This window comes from Chlorocebus sabaeus, chromosome 8 (genome assembly GCF_047675955.1).
Source record: "Chlorocebus sabaeus isolate Y175 chromosome 8, mChlSab1.0.hap1, whole genome shotgun sequence".
NCBI classification, from domain to species: domain Eukaryota; kingdom Metazoa; phylum Chordata; class Mammalia; order Primates; family Cercopithecidae; genus Chlorocebus; species Chlorocebus sabaeus.
The window spans coordinates 94812251-94829747 of record NC_132911.1 but is presented as its reverse complement, the minus strand read 5'-3'; the positions used below and the strand labels follow the sequence as shown (position 1 = coordinate 94829747).

The following is a 17497-nucleotide window of genomic DNA, read 5'->3' as shown; positions in this document are numbered from 1 at the left end:
GATCCTTTTGATATGACATGTTTTTTCTTCTTTTTCTTTTTCCTCTTTCATTTTCTTCAGTATTCTGACATTTCATGAGGGTGTGTCTTAGTGAGGGTCTTTTTGAACTCATCATTTGGATATTCAGTGGGCCCTGTTATTGTCCATTCCATTTTTTGTTTTTAATTTTGTTTTTTAAATATTATTTAGTGGGAAACTTCTTCATTATATCTCCTCATCTTAATTTAAAATTTTAATTTCAGATGATCTAACTTAATTTTTAATTTATAGAAGCCTTTGTACTCTGATTTTTTAATAGCATTCCTTTTTCATGACATCTTTGTAAAAAGAAAAGTAGAGGTTCCTCTTCAAAGACTGTCCTCCCTGTCTAATTAGGAGTAAATAGTAACTTTTCTTAGAAGCAAAATTTATTCAAAGACCTCTGCTAACATTCTTAAATATCTGCTAGCCATAATAAAGAAATCAACGTACTTTATGTTCTTAGCTCCCACAATGTAGCCTAAATATTTGCCCTGGCATGATTATACTGGTCCAAGCAAGCATTAGGTCATAGCCTGTTCCTCTTTTTATTTCAAGGTGTTTTTATCTTTCTCAGCATTCCCCAAGTTACTTCCTCCTTCCTTTGTTCTCCTCTGCCTTTGCCTATTTTAAAAAGTTCTAAGTTGCTAGCCAATCAAGACAAATACAGAATGTGAAGTCTCGTTCCAGCCAATGGAAACCAGACACAGCAGTAAGGTAGACGTGTCAGGTTATAAATGACCCTGTCTTCTTTATTGAGTGTACTCTTGTGGCAAAACTGCTGGCAAGTGTACCCTTTCTGCGGAAAGTATAAAAACGGCCTTGCTGAGAAATTTAAATTTATGTTTATGGTACCAAAGAACAAGCATTTCAAACATCTTTCTGAAGCTATTAATTATATTTTTTCTGAGGTATTGTTCTTCTTCATGCCTTATCTCTATTTTCTCACTACTTTCTCTATTTGTTTTTCTTTTGATAGAAGTTTTACGCAGTTTATATTTGAGAGCAAGTCACTGATTGAAGTTTCTATGTATGCAGGCAGGGGATAGGTGAAAACTTTCTCCTCCTCCTCCTCCTCTCTCTCCTTCTCCCCCTCCTTCCACTCCCCCTTGTCTTCTTCCTCCTCCTCCTCCTCTTCTTACTTTGTAAAGCTGTCAGCTATTAGTATCAATTGGTCTTTTTTTCTTTAGGGCAGATTTCTCTGGGGAAGGATCCTCTAATCTCTTGCAGGAGATAGGCCTGAGAGACAGCCTTTTAGGAGCTAAGAGAGGTAACAGGGGTGAAGCTCTTACCCACTTTTCAGACAGTAGACATTAATTGAATTTTAGAGTGACTTTTTGTTCTTGCCTTCTTCTGTGCCCGGTGTTCCTGGTCCACAAGCTCTGTAGTCCAATTTCTCTACAGAATAAATCATTCTTCTCTTAATGTATTGGGGAAGGGTGATTTTCTAGTTTTGTGAGAATTTACAATCAATACTTCTGTGTTTTTCTCAGCTTTATTGGTTTATATTTGACAAACAGAAATTGTATATTTGAGGTGTACAGCCTAATGTTTTGATACAAATCTATACTGTGAAATGATTACCACAATCAAGTTAATTAGCATTTTGATTACTCTGTGTGTGTGTGTGTGTGTGTGTGTGTGTCTTTGTGGTAAAAACACTAAAGATCTACCTTCTTAGTAAATTTCAAGTATATAATACAATATTGTTAACTATAGTCACTATACTGTATATCAGATCTTCAGAAATTATTCAGCCTGCCTAACTGAGACTTTGTACTCTTTGACTAAAATCTCCCCATTCCTTACCCACCTCAGTGCCTGGCAACCACCATTCTACTCTCTGCTTCTATGAATTAAACTATTTTACATTCCACATATAGGCATGATCATGCAATGTTTGTCTTCCTTGTCAGGCTTATTTCACTTAGCATAGTATCTTCCAGGTTAATATATGTTGTTACAAATGACAAAATTCCCTTCTTTTTAAGGCCAAATAATATTTCGTTGTATGCATATACCACAATTTCTTTATCCATTCATCTGTCAATGGAGATTTGGTTGTTTCTATATCTTGATTTTTATGAATAATGCTGCAATGAACTTGGGATTGTGATACTCCTACTTTATCCTTACCCCAACCTCTACCTTTAAAAGTATAGGTCAGCAATAGCTGACCTATTCTGGGTCTTTCAGTGTGAAGCAGCCTGCCGTCATTGACTTATCTCTCTGTAGGTAGTTAAGTTTCAACATCCCTTTCACTAAGTGAGTTGCGAAGTCCATCTGCTTTCCATTGTCCAAAAATCTGAAGTCATATTCCATCTTTTTTTATCCTTATGGTATTATACATTTCAAAATTTTTCATTTACTATTATTTTAGTCAGGTTTGAAAAAAATGGAAATGCATGCATTTATTCAATTTACTATATTTAACCAGAATTGCTAGGATTTTTCTGATTTAGTAGGGTAAGTCTCCTTTGTTACATTTATATATTATTGATTAAATCTGTGACTAAGTACATAAATTAGAATATATACTTGGTGGGGATAGGTAACAACTTTCTTTTTAAAAAATCACTATAGGCTGGGCATGGTGGCTCATGCCTGATATTCCAGCGCTTTGAGAGACCAACATGGGAGGCTCGCTTGAGGCCAGGAGTTTGAGACTAGCGTGGGCAGCACAGAGAGACCCCATCTCTACAAAAAATTTAAAAATTAGCCAGGGATAGTGGCATGCACCTATAGTCCTAGCTACTCAGGAGATTCAGGTGGGAGGATTACCTGAGCCCACGAGTTGGAGATTGCAGCAAGCTATGTTCATACCACTGCATTGCAGCCTGGGTGATAGAATAAATAAATAAATAAATAAAAATAAAAATAAATTTCTCTCTAAAATAAATAAAAATCAGTATATACTGATTTAATATAAGCTAACACACTCTATAGTTACCAATAGATATTAAATGAATTAACTAAATTAAATATATAAAGCATATTTGTTATTTCCTTTTTCATATGTGAACAAACTTTTGGAAGTAACACTTTTAAAATCTTCAATATAGATTTGTTTCAACCTACTTCTGGAGATCTCCCTTCCACAGCTACCTTGCATTCTTTCCTGTTATGTTTTATATTCCAAATATTTGCCATGGATAATCCTTGTAGCCACGTTACAAAAGGAATGATTTTATTTATTCAATTATATATATATTGAGTGTGTACCAGGCACTGAGCTAGGTGCTAGGGAAACAGTGGTGAACAGGAAGCATAGTCTCTGCTTTCATGAAATTTTCTAACCTGATAGGAGACGAATGGATAGCAAAGACACAAGCCTGAAGAAGCACAAGGCTAGAATTTCGGCTTTTATTTTTCAGGAAAGTGATGATGATAGTCAAGAATAGAATAAAGAATTTGAGAGAGAATTGAATGTATTAATAGGGTAGAAAAGGGAATGAGGAAAAAAGAACAATAAAAAAGACAATTGTTATAAAGGTTTATATTTAATTTTTAGAATCATCTGGCAATGAATTCTAGAGAATGATCTAAATTGAGAGTTTAGATAGATATGTATGTGCCATGGTTTTTATTATTTTAAAAAGTAATTTATACATTTAGATATTTTTCCCTAAGAAGAAAATTACTAAAGTAATGTGCAAGCCAGAGACTTACTTCTAAAGCTGGCTCTTTCAGGGACTAACTTCTAAAGCTGGCTCTTCCTTACTTAACATTCAGTGCAGGCAAGTGAATCATATTATCATATTAGCAGAGTAATTATGATTTGAAACTTTAATTCTTTAGCAAGAAAAGATGTTTTGGATTAAAATACAATGTTTAAAGATGATTTCAAAATTTTCTAGAAAATAAAGCTTTTGATGATTAGGGGAACACTGTACACACCTATAGGAGAGGTACTGGTTACTTTTGAGAGTTTTGGATTAATGAGAGATGCTCAGTGTTATGAAGAATACACTGACTACAAAGTTCTTGGAGCCTTATCTTTACTATTATGCTGATCTTGAATAATCTTATATTCTCCATAATATGTTATTTGCCCTTCACACTGTTAATTATTAGGTTAATTCATTTACTCATTTCCTACTTTGTTTTAGACTTAGCTTGCAAGGTTCAAAACAATTGAAATAAGTTACAAAGATACATTAAATTCAATATGATTGAAAATAAAATGTGAAAAAAATCAGGAAAAATAATAAGTAGGGCAGGAAAAAAAAAAAACACCTGAAGTCATGAATAATATAAGTATGCTAATATTTAGTGTAATACAGTTGATAAAATTAGGCTGAATCTTAGCTGAGTTTTCTAGAGTCAAAGAAAAGAAGAAAATATGACCTGTGACAAAATATTCAAGATATTTTATTGAAAAGATCACATAGGAAATGCTTTTCCTGAAATAATGAGCTCTCTTTCTCCTGCAAGAGAATTTGCTCAAGGATTAAGATAAAAGAACTATTGTGTGTGACAAGGCTTTTATCATTTTAAAAAATTTATACTTAAAAATAATCTAATTTTGATATTTTACTCCCGGAAAAAAACACAATTGCTAAAGTAATATGCAATCTAGAGAATAGCTTCTCTATATTCTCACAGCTTCCTTCTGTTTATAATAACATGTTTTAATATACCAGTGTCATAATGCCGAAGTTAAATTTTCTAGGAATTCACAATATTTACACTATTCATATCATAGCCTGTCTGGGACCATGGATAAATTTAGAAAAGCTAGATTTGTGTCTTCCAAAGTGTATTCAATGGCAAATTCATTTTATAGGTTAGTAACAGGTGTTTGTGAGTAAAGAGTTCCATGTTCATTGGGAATTGCTAGGATTAAAAAATTAAACAGAATTTAAAATAGGATATTCTTTATCAGTTTTAGCATATACCATTGTATATATTTAAGAGGGAGTTTTTATATTGTATGTCCAAACATTTTTTACCGTCCAAACCATTTTGAGATCATCTCGCCTGAGTGGTGATTTGAAGGGCATTGTTTGAAAAATAATTTCCCAGAAGAATGAATTGACTTATAAAGCCTTTAGCTAGTTCTCCATGAATGCAAAGAAGTTTCTTAACACAGCTGAACAGCAGAGTTTACTATTACTTTTCTGTAGGGCCCATGGTCTCTGTTGCTGATGAAAGGCATATTCAGGTACTTTGTCAATCAACATTGACTGAGGGTTGTTGTTCTTTAATAAAAGCGAACACAACTTGGTTCAAAGTTTACCCTGAAGTGGGCCAATTCAGTACCTTCAGGCAGGATCAGATTTTTTTCATTTGTATCTGGGGACAAATGGGTGCCATAGCAGGGGGGGATAACAGTTTTAACTGGAACATATTTCAAAGTGTTACCAGTTGCCTATTGTATCTATGTATCTGTGTGTGTATGTATGTATGTATGTATGTATGTATCTATCTATCTATCTATCTATCTATCTATCTATCTATCTATCTAACTCGGTAAGATACTATAAAATTAAATTAGTAGTTTTAAGCAATATAGCTTTTTTTTTTTTTTTTTAAACAAAACTTCTAAGATCAGTTCCAAAATATATCTTGGGGAAACTCAATTTATCCATTACATGTTATAGAATAGAAATAAGTCAAATATTAGAAGATCTCTACTAAAAATGATTGGGTTTTAGAGAAGTTGCTTTTAATCTTGCTGATACAATTAAGATTTTTTTTTTGTTTAGTCTGATGGGACTTAAGGTCTGGCAATAAAATTTTAAGAATCCAGAGGCCAGATTTTAGATGAGAGAACAGTACTAAGTCAACTTCTTTTCCAAAGCATAAGAATTGGTGTTCATTTGGATAAATTATAAGAAAATTATTCTAATAATAGATGCTTTTTGTTATTAGTCTGCTCCATTTAAGTGAGTACTTGCAGATAACAGCAAAACCAGATGTGGTAGGTTGCTGGCAATGTAATACATTAATTACAGAATAAAGTCCCCACTGTTTGTCAGTTATCATTGATTTTATCATGCATAATTTGTGTTAAAATGAAAACACTATAAAATGATAACAGTGGACTAAACAGTCTCTTTAGGGGTCATCTGAAATACTGAAATTCCTATGTTAGTCTGTTAGGCTAAGTCTTGGATTTTGAGTTACTCTTGACTCAAAGGTTTCATAATTGCCTTCTCAAACCAGTTTGCTTCTTTTAACTATGAAAAACTTAAATTTGTTATTTATAAATAACATTTGAAATGACATCACAAGTTCAGTAACTATCCTAAGCCTATTACAGAAACATAAAAAAGCCCTTAATAATAGTTCTATATTCTTCCTCTGCTTAATGTTCTGTACCAATTTCTGTAGAAATCTATATTAGTATCTGTTTAGCACATTAACTCAAGAATTTTTACTTTAAGTGCAGTTTTAAACTAAATCAACTTGTTACAAATTGATATAAGTAATTCTATCATTATAAGTAATGAGAGAAATACTCACTCTTGCTTAAAAAATAAGTGCCCTTGGTTTGACATTTGCAGATGTTTACAAATAATCATTTTGTAAAGAGAGTGAACATTCATGTAAAGTTTTATTTCTCTTTAATTTATCTTGGGACTATATGCTCCTGTTGTGACTAAAAGAGATCATAACAAGGTTAACTAAATTTCATGATATTTGAAATAAAAATGAAGACAAAGGAGTTTAGGAAACCCAAATTTATATGTTCTTTTCTTTAATCATAAAAGAAAAAGGTATGCATCAGATATTTTCTAAAAGATATCTTCTATTGTGTGGAAAATGTTTGAATATCCACAAGTTATTGAAACCCCTGTATCTAGAATTTGAGCCTTCTGAAAAGAAAAATTGATGGCCCAGATTCCCAAATGAAACTTAATTTTAATAAAAATAAGTTGTTTTGATGATAAACTGCCAAAGTGCTTAAAGAAAATTTCCCAAAACTATCAAGGAAATACACCCTTTATAAGGAGGTATATAGAAAAGCAAACAAGATAGAAGAAGATTGTTAGAAAGTCATTGAACAAAATGTATTTCATGGGATAAAGATTTACTTTAAATTTATATTGCATATTCTTTCAAAGACTATCTATAACCAGTAAGTCATTTCAAGTATCTGAATAATATTCATATGAGGAAGGTAGCACATTTATTACTTACATTTACAGGAAGAAAATTGTACTAAGCAGTATGTTTTTGTTACATTATATAGGCAACGACAGAACAGAATACAGTTCCCGACTTCAGTACTACCTGTATCTAATTCATTTAGTTTATGTACTTAGTGAGTTTCTCACATAAGTAGAATAGTTTAATTTTAGTAATGAATCTAAATATTCAAGTATTTAAAAGGCCAGCCCTGAAGACTTAAATAAAAATAACTGATGGTATATGAAATATATTTTTATTCCCTGGAAGTGAACTGAGACTTACTGAACAAGATGACCCCAATTATGATATTACATTCAGTATTCATGTAAAGCAAACCTAGATTGCGTCAGAGCATTGGAAAAGTCATGGGAACTATTTCAGAGGAGGATCCCAAACTGTATTTTAAGAGAGGGAGAGAAGTGTTGGAGGGAAAAGCTCATGTAACCGTGAGAAGGTGATTGCTTCTGTTGTGATCCCTGATGACATTTAAAGGAAAAGAAATGTCTTATCAGATTGGATAGTTTTCAGTTGTTTTTCTTTTCAATTCCTCTCTTTATTTATTTTACAGTGGATGGAACTGAGGTTCAACACTCTGGCAAAATGCCCACACTGCAAAAAAATGTAAGTTCCCTACCATTGGAAATACTATTGAGAAATACTTAAGACAAATTTGAAGAGTTCAGAATTTTCACTTAAGTAGATTTTGATTTTAAGACATGCTGTGAAGTGAATGCATGCCAATATATTTATGCTTTTTAAGGCTAAAAACAAGACATCCTAAAATGAATATATCCCATTTTGAAATTAAAATGATTAGGGTTGATTATCATCCCCTAAAGGAAAATCAATTTCTATTATAAGAAGTGAAATTGCTAAAATTATCAGTAACCTGGTTAGGAGATTATAATCCATTACAAATAATCCAACATTTACATTAATAAAATGGGCTGTAATCTAGGAGAAAACTCAAATTGTTCTGGACTTCATAATTAGGTGATTGTTGGCCTTTTTCATCTCCTGCCTAATAAGATTATTACTGATGGCAACGTTTATATAATTATTTGTCTATCTTAACAATTTAGCCTATTTCTCTCTATTCCTAAATGATATACTTGATGAAAATAATATAAGACAATATAAAATGAAAAATAATAGAAGATATTTTGATTAAACACATTTTATGGCATCGGTGTTGGGGGTCCCAAGACTACACCCAGGTTCCTTGGTTTTCTACAGGGACTCATATAAATTAATATAGAGTTGTACTCACAGATATGATTTATTATAGCAAAAGTATGCAAAGCAGAATCAGCAAAGGGAAAAGGCAGATGGAGCAAAGTCTGGATGAAACTAGGGACAAGATTCCAAGAGGCCCCTCCCAATGAAGTATCCCAGCAGTGAATTATTACCATGCATGTACCATGTTGTCTACCAGGAGGCTCATTAGAGTCTTAGTACCCAATGTTTCTACTGGCGCTGGTTACACAGGCACCTCCTATCTAGCACATATCAAAATTCCAAATTCCTGTTTGAACGGAATTTATGTTTAGCATAAACCATACTGTTTACACAAACAATTTATACATAATAAGCCACTCTTACCAGTTACAGAATGATGGGAATTTTCCCCAAATCTAAATTTCTAGATGCCAGCTAAGGGCCAACCTTACAAGCAGGCTTTCTAAGGTTAGCAGTCTCAGGCCTGCTGTGTTAACTCTTTTCTGCACAGCATCTATTTTTATAATAATATTATAATTTTAAAAATTATTATTATCCTCTTACATATGTGAATTATAACTTAAGCAAAGTAAATTAAACTGGAATGCTTAGACAATTCGATTTTTATTATTGAAAATAAGAGGTTTGAAATAATATTCATTTTTTAATTTGTGTGATCCTTAGTATGATATAAATACCTTATCTACATTGAGAGTTGAGAAATCCCAAGAATGGTTTATAGGAGAAGGTAATTAAAAAGTATTTGAAAAGTAGAATATGTGTAGCAAAATATCTCTATCTCTGCTAGATCTGATTTCAACTAAATATAGCTCTATAAGAATAACTTCTTCACAGCATATTTTAGCTTATAAAAAAAGTTTCTTTTTTATTTGTGAAATTAATCATTCTAATTCCTTACTGAATCCAATAGAAGTCTGTACATGGAGAAGCAAAGTGGATAAACCCTTAATACGTGCACAAAATAATATATATGTACTTGAGGGACACATCCATACTCCCCCCTATATGCATATGGATGATACATATTTCTGCGTATTATCTGTATTTTCATAAAAATGTACAAAATTAAATTGCAAATATATTCACAAAGAACATTAAAATGGAAATAAAGATCTTATAAAAAAGAAAAGGCAGAGACTTTTTTTTTTTTTTTGAGACAGAGTCTAGCTCTGTTGCCCAGTGGCACAATCTCAGCTCACCGCAACCTCCACCTCCCAGGTTCAAGCAATTCTCCTGCCTCAGCCTCCCAAGTAGCTGGGACTACAGGCACCTGCCACCACACCTGGCTAATTTTTGTATTAGTAGAGGCAGGGTTTCACCATTTTGGCCAGGCTGGCCTCTAACTCCTGACCTCGGGTGATTCACCCGTCTCGGCCTCCCAAAGTGCTGAGAATACAGACATGAGCCACTGCGCTTGGTCTGGCAGACACCTCTGTGGTTAGCTGACTGTGTGCTAAGCAGAGTGATATTGCTTTATATATACATATATACTAGCTGTAATCTTTACAGCAATCCTGTAATACAGGGATTATTTTTGTAATTTTACAAATCAGCAACTCTTAAGAGAGGTTCAGGATTTTGCTCAAGGGACTTTCTTGGTTAATTATTTTCATACAATGGCAATATTTTTACTAATAAAGAAGTATTGAATGAATACTCTGTGATTTATTAAAATATCACAAGACAGTATATTAATATGAAGAATTTGTATCAACTACTTAGGGAACAACTTACATAGAAATTCACATGGAATAAATCAGCTTAAACATTCTAAGAGAAAGGTCTGTAGAATCGGAGTCACATGCTAAACATGGGAGGACTCGAAGCATTCATTACTTATTTGAGTTCAAATACTGTTATCACATGAACACTCCTAGCTGGTATCTAGATTTATTTTCTTTTTGAATGTTCTCCTTCATAACAAAATGATGGGTCATCTGTTGGAGTAATATTCTGAGACAGAATTTTATTTCTTTAAACACAAATATCCTAAAATTAGTTTTAAGTTACAGAAGTTGGTAAATTTATTACTATGAAGCAAGTGTGTTATGTGCTTTTATCTCACAAAATGTGTGGGGAAAGCGTCCCCTAGAGCTCCAAAGAGCGAGGGGCATTTTCTCATATTGCTATTTCTTACTCGAATGGTAGCTGGTACTATGGTAGCTAAAGGTGATGTTGTTCTTTTAATTAGGTGGCTTGTAGCCACTGCCAGACTGAAGGTGTACTTGTAGCATTCTGAAATACAGTTTGGACTATGTTTCTATGTAAATGTTATAATGGACATATGACTAGTAGAGCCATTGATTTAATCAATGATAATTATCATTGAATATCATTTCTTTTACATCACTGATGTACTCTTTTGTGAATCACCTCCTGCCGTTTTAAACAATAGTGGACTTATTCTCAAGTGTTATCCTTTTATTTTGCCGTCTAGTGTTATATTTTATGATTATTCATTAATTCAGCAAACAATTCTGTGCAAAGTACTGGTTGCTTGAAATAAAAGACATAATCTCGCCTTCAAGGAATTTAGTCTTGTGGGCATAGTGGGGAGAATAGCTAATAACTATAAAGTTTTAAGTGCTTTGAAAGAGGTATGACCAGAATGCTCTGCTTTGAAGAGTCCCTAATCCAGATTAGAGGGAAAGGGATCATGAGTGAAGGTTTTCAGGAGGGAGGGAGTGATATATGAACTAAGTTATAAAAGATGAGTGAGAATTGTGTGAAAAAGAGGGTGGGATAATACATTGTAGAAGGAGCTACCTGTGCAAAAGTACAATGGAGTCAGAGTGTAGATGTACTAGTAAGGGAATGGAATGGATAGGACTGAATGTGAAGGGATGAGAGAGAGAGATTGGGATCAAGAATGACCCTATTTCTGAAGGCTGTAGAACCATTCACTGAGACAGAAAATGCAGGATCTAGAAGAAATGTGTCTGGCAGAAGATGATAAATTCATTTTCAATGTATTAGATATAGAATAGTAGGTTTGCTAGATTGGTTAATCGTCATTCCATCTATCTGCTTTTCAAAGCAGAAATCTTGGATCAATATAGCCATGGCTTCTCCATTCCTTCACCAAGATAACTGAGAGTTGAAAAAATTCTGTATTGATCAGATCTTTACAAATGTATCGCTTTGTAATTTATCTAAATTGTTCTATATTCCTAAGTGTCCTTGATTGACTCCCCATTTCCCAAAACAGCTATCTCCAGATATCTACTATTCCTCCTAAACCCCCCACCTAACCCCCACGTCAGTACCCCCAACTCTCCAAGTCTCATCCAATGAATTGCCTCCTATCTCTGAAATAATTGAGGCTATCTGTGAATTCTCTCATTTTTGTATTTCATACTCGTAAACCTCTCTATCCATACTCACTTCATTTCCTCTTGTCAGAGGGATGCAGGTCTCTTCTTTCCAAGGCTTACACTTTCATTTGATTATTGCACCCCATTCTCTCTGGAGTAAGACACAATTAGCCATCCGTCCCCAGTTGGTCACTGAATTTGTTCTAATGAAATTCACATCCCAATAATAAATTCCAATATTTTGAATCTCATCCTGCTTGTTTTCTCTGTAGCATTTGATACTATTGATCATCCTGGGCATGCTGATTAATTTTAGGTGTCAACTTGACTGGATTAAGGAATGTCTAAAGAAATGGTAAAGCATTAACTCTGGATATGTCTAAGAGGGTGTTTCTAGAGGAGACACGTGTGTAAATCAGTGGACTGAATGGAGAAGATCTGCCCTCAGTGTGAGCAGGTACCATCCAATCGGCTGGGGGCCTGATAGGAAAAAAAAAAAGGCAGTGGAAAGGCGATTTTCACTCTTCTGGAACTTGGACACTCTTTTCCTGCCCTTGAACATCAGAACTCCAGGCTCTCTGGCCTTTGGACTCTGGGACTTACACCAGTGGTTTCTCAGCTCCTCAGACCTTCCTCCTTAGACTGAGAATTACACCGCTGGCTTCCCTGATTCTGAGGCTTTTGGACTTAGACTGAGCCACACTACCAACAGTCCAGGGTTTCCAGCTTACAGATCCCCTGTTGCAAGACTTCTCAGCCTCAATAATTCCAGTAGCCAGTTTCCTTAATAAATTGCCTCTTGTCTATCCTATCTGTCTAGCAATCAATCAATCAATCAATCAATCATCTATCTCCTATTGGTTCTGGCTTTCTGGAGAACCCTGACTAATACAATGGTTTCTTTTTTCTTTTTCTTTCTTTTTTTTTTTTTTTTTTTTTTGAGACAGAGTCTCGCTCTGTCGCCCAGACTGGAGTGCAGTGGCGCAATCTCGGCTCACTGCAAACTCCGCCTCCCGGGTTCACGCCATTCTCCTGCCTCAGTCTCCCGAGTAGCTGGGACTACAGGCCCCCGCCACCATGCCTGGCTAATTTTTTGTATTTTTAGTAGAGACGGGGTTTCACTGTGTTAGCCAGGATGGTCTCAATCTCCTGACCTCGTGATCCGCCTGCCTCGGCCTCTCAAAGTGCTGGGATTACAGGCGTGAGCTACCGCACCCAGCCTACAATGGTTTCTTTTCCTTAAAATTTGTTTTCTTGGTTTCCAGATACTGCTTTCTTCTGAGTTTCTCTTACTTCTCACAACTCTTCTTTGTTGGCTTTATTTTCTCTTCCAAGTTGTTAAATTTTGCTGTTCTCCAAAGTTGGAACTTGACTGCACTTTATCCGGGTGTTTTCTTAGGTTCCTATGTCATTTAGATGCCATTAATTGACCCCAGATATTTCTTTGGAGCTTCAGATGTAAATATACTATCTCTATTCGCTATCTAACGTAGAGTTATTTCAACTTGGTATCTCATGGTCATTTCAAACACAACCTGACCCAACATTCGCACCTTACTCTGCAAACCAGTCTCCCATGTGTATTGATAAATATATTATTTTATTTTTCACCCCCACATTATTTCTAGAAAAAGAATATATTATGTTAATGAATGTTATCCTGTCTGTCCGACTGACCAACCAAGAAATATTAATGTATTTTCATCATTCTCCATATTTAAATGGTAATATCCTATCAATTATGTCCCTTGACATTTTAATTCTATCCTCTTATTCTCGTGATTTCTACTTTAGTTCATGTATTCAGCATCTCTCACCAGGACTATTGCATTGGTTTTCTAAGGTATCTCTTGACCTCCAATCCTGCAATTATCTGTTCATTTACTGGAGTGGTAGTCCCTAAATGCATATATCATTTTAGATTCTCTGGCATCACATCTTTTAGTGGCTCCCAATTTTGTAGCCATGGCATACAGTTGTGCAAGTTGTATGCTGCACAACCTGAAGAGGTACAATTTCCATTGTTATTTTAGGTTTCTATATTTACTTTCATATAAATTATTCTGAGGACTTCTTTTACTTATTGGCATAAATGTACCATATGGTTTGCTATCAGCCCATTGCCTAAAATCCAAAATCAAACTCCAAACTTCTGTTAGTTTTTGCCTAACTTTTCTAGTGATATCTTTGCTTTCTTCTATCTCTACACACACACAACCTAGTTGTTCCTACCCCAACAAACTGTACTTCTACTTCTACAAACATATTATGCAGTTTCTTTCTTCTGTTCCTGAGTCTTATCCTGCTGGACCTAGAATGACCTGGCTACTCCTTTTCTCACCCTAGTATACCTAGAAAACACTTATTTAACCTCAAAAATTAGCTGAAACATCCCTTGCTTCCACTATTCATCGGTACAAACCTTCTGTGGCAGAAGGGTTATTCTGCTGCTTGTTCCTTGAACACATTTTCTTTTCACACCTGAACAATTCTAATATCATCAGCTGAAATGACTTGCTCCCCCATCTATTCACATTTTACCCATCCTTAAGTCTCATGTAATAAAGCCATCTCTGGCTGCCTTGTCTGAAAATTGTAACATAAAGAACATTGTTTGCCACCTTTTCCCCTTATAAATTCCTATAGCACTAGTACACTAGCATTTTCCCGGGTTCTTCATAATCCTAGTGTTTCATAAGGTATTTTTATGAAGCGAAAGATTAATAATTTGAAGAGTGAGTAGTTACATGTTTGAGAGCATTGAATGGTCTTTTCAGCTTGGAGATTCACTGTCCACATTTTTGTATATGCCCTTGACTTTCACATCCAGTAATATAAAAAGCCAATTAACTGTAAAAATCATCCTTTTAAATGCATAGCTCAGCTCATATGACAGTTAAGAAAATCCCCAGGGACCAAACATTAAGATTAAGTGACAACCAGGACTATCCTGAAGGTACTTGCTAATACTAGGGATCTAGAGCCTTGGAAGAATGAGAGAGAAGGTGTTGGCCTCACACAAGGTAGAGGGATTTGGAATACTGCCTGCTCCCAATAAAGTACTTAAAGTACTCTTCCCCCAGAAAAGAGTTAGTCAGGAAAAAGAAATCAACCAGAAAAGGAAGATTGCAAAGGAAAAATTTATAAGAACAGTGAATTTAAGTTTATATTTTATATCACTTATGTGATCTAGGAAAACCTAGTTCCAGAAACTGACTTAAAATTTAGGGTTAGTATCAGTCTAGGGAGCCTGAGAAAAGCAAATGAAAGTTCTGTGTGTAGGAAAGCACCCCCAAACTATGCATGCCAAGATTTTTTTTATATTAAGATCAGCCAAAATAGTTTTCAACAAAAGTTACTAGTCATAGGAGGAAACAAGATTCCAGAAGCATAATTAACATTGCACAAGCAGCGTAATTGACTTCTAAAAACTTCAGATTTCTAATTATTAAGTATGGAGTATGTTAAAACTATGCCTAAGATATTTTAAAATAGAAGATAAAACAAATAAGACTATTTAAAAATTATCAGGTACTCACAAAAATGTATAGATGAGTGTTTGTAGCAAATTTGACACATGCAACAGCTTGGATGAATTGAATTTATGCTGAGTAAAAAAAAAAAAAACTAGCCATACAAGGTTACCTGCAGTAAGATTTCATTTATGTAACATTTTTCAAATGACGAAATTGTAGAAATAGAGAACAGATTAATGATGGCAGGCACAGGGTATGGGATGGGCAGAAAGGAGGGTGTGATTATGAAAGGATCCTTACAGTGATAGACTGTTCTCTATTTTGACTGTAGCGATAGACACATGAACCCAAATGTGATAAAATTGCATAAAATTAAAGACAAATCCATACTCATATAACTGAGAAATCTGAATATTGGTGGATTGTATGAATGTTAATATCCTTTTTATAATATCGTATTATAATTTGCAAGATTTACTATGGGGGAAATAGGGCAAAGGATACATGATATTTCTTTGTGTTATTTATTACAACTGCTTGTGAATCTATAATTGTCTCAAATAGAAATTTGCAAAAATAACCAGATAGATATAGAAAGAAGCATTAGAACTTTTAGAAATTATTACAGAAATTAAAATACACATACAGTTTAAAGAACAGATCAGCTAAAGGTGAAGACTAAAGTTGTGAATTGGAAGATAGAGGTAAGTGAATTACCCAGAATCCAGCATGGAGAGACAAAGATGAATATAAGATTAAGAGAAAATATATTATTAAGATACTTATTATATATCTGATCTGGAAAGAACAAATAAAGAATGGGATATGGCATTTTAGGAGATAATCTCAAAGAATTTTCGGATCTATGAAAGATACAAATTTTTATATGCAAAAATAATAATGAAATCCAAGCAGGATAAGTAAATGTGTTACAGTGAAATTGTAGAAAACCTAAGAGAAATAGAAGGTAATTAAAAGCAGAGAGATAAAAGGCATATTTTCAATAAGTAAAGGATAACAGTTCTGTCAGCAAATGTCTCAACCGCAAAAATAGAAGCCAGAAAACAAGTTTTAAAATACATCAAAAATACTAAGAGAAATTAACTGTCAAACTGGTGTTATACACCTATCTAAACCATCAAAGAATAATGAAGGTAAAATAAATATATTTTCAAAAGCAAAACCAACAAACCTACAAACAAACAAAACCTAGGGTATCTACCATCCTGGTACTCTTACTAAAAAAAACTGCTAAATGATGAACTAGGGAATATGAACAAATATTCCAGAAGAAATTTCTGCAATGCAGGAAGGAAAGGTAAACCAAGAAACTGTAACAATTCACCAGAAACATTGACTATATAAAATAGCAAAAATGACAATATCAATTTATATTAATGCTAATGAATTTTGAGAAACAAAAATACCATAAAACTGAAATATTGGAAAACAATAGCATTAAGATGCTAGTGGAATGTTTGGAGTTAAAAATTTCTAAAATCCTGGTATTTATCAGGAAAGTGGATTTAATGATTGGCTTTAGTTTTTAAAGGGTATATAAGTTAAAATTTTAAGTGCAACTGCCAAATGATTGAAATAAATTTTAAAACTTTCAGAATAATAAGAGAAAAATGAAATAAAAGAGTCATGGTCAATATAAAAGAAGTCTGGAAATAAAAGTAGAAAAGCAGAAAATACAGGCATAGTAGAAAGCCAAAATAAGATGTCAGAAATAGTCCATGTATATCATTAGACTAATCTTGCTAGTAAAACTTAACAGAAATGGTAAGACTAGATGTAAGAACAGCTATATACAATTTGAAGAAGGAACACATGAAATATTAGAACATAGAATGAAAGCATAAGGATAGAAAAAGATACAACCATGAATCACTAACCAAAGGAAAAGACATACCAGGCAAACACTAGCCAACATTAAAGTGTAATGTTAATATCAATTAAAATAACAGAGACTGCTGTTCTCTTCTTTTTTTTATTAGTATACCTCTGAATTTGACTAGTCACCCAGCTAAAGATGGATTTCCTAGCCTGTCTCGCCGTTAGTGTGGCTGTGTTTAAGTTAGGACCAATGGAATGTGAACAAAAGTGATGAGTGCAGTTTTCTGATGCTCTCCTTAAAGAGAAAATTGCCTGTCTTGGTTTTCTCTCTCCTCTTTGAATTGAGTGGAAAAGCCAACTGGCAGAAACGTTGTTACCTGTGTAGAGTTTGGCAATACCAATTCATCAGGGAATAGAGCTGACTGCCAACCCTAGGCTCTACCTTTAAGTTTTAGATGCTAGAAAAATAAACTT

At 34.0% G+C, this 17497-nt stretch overlaps 1 protein-coding gene across 11 annotated transcripts in view; it reads left to right on the top strand.

Moving 5' to 3' along the window:
* PIP4P2 (phosphatidylinositol-4,5-bisphosphate 4-phosphatase 2) overlaps nucleotides 1–17497 on the top strand; it is an 80518-nt gene that overhangs the window by 57923 nt on the left and 5098 nt on the right. For all 11 annotated transcript variants that reach the window (XM_073018196.1, XM_073018193.1, XM_073018195.1 and 8 more), the window contains one exon: nucleotides 7724–7776. In XM_073018196.1, coding sequence (XP_072874297.1) covers nucleotides 7724–7776 — 53 coding nt within the window. The remainder of the gene's footprint in view (nucleotides 1–7723; nucleotides 7777–17497) is intronic.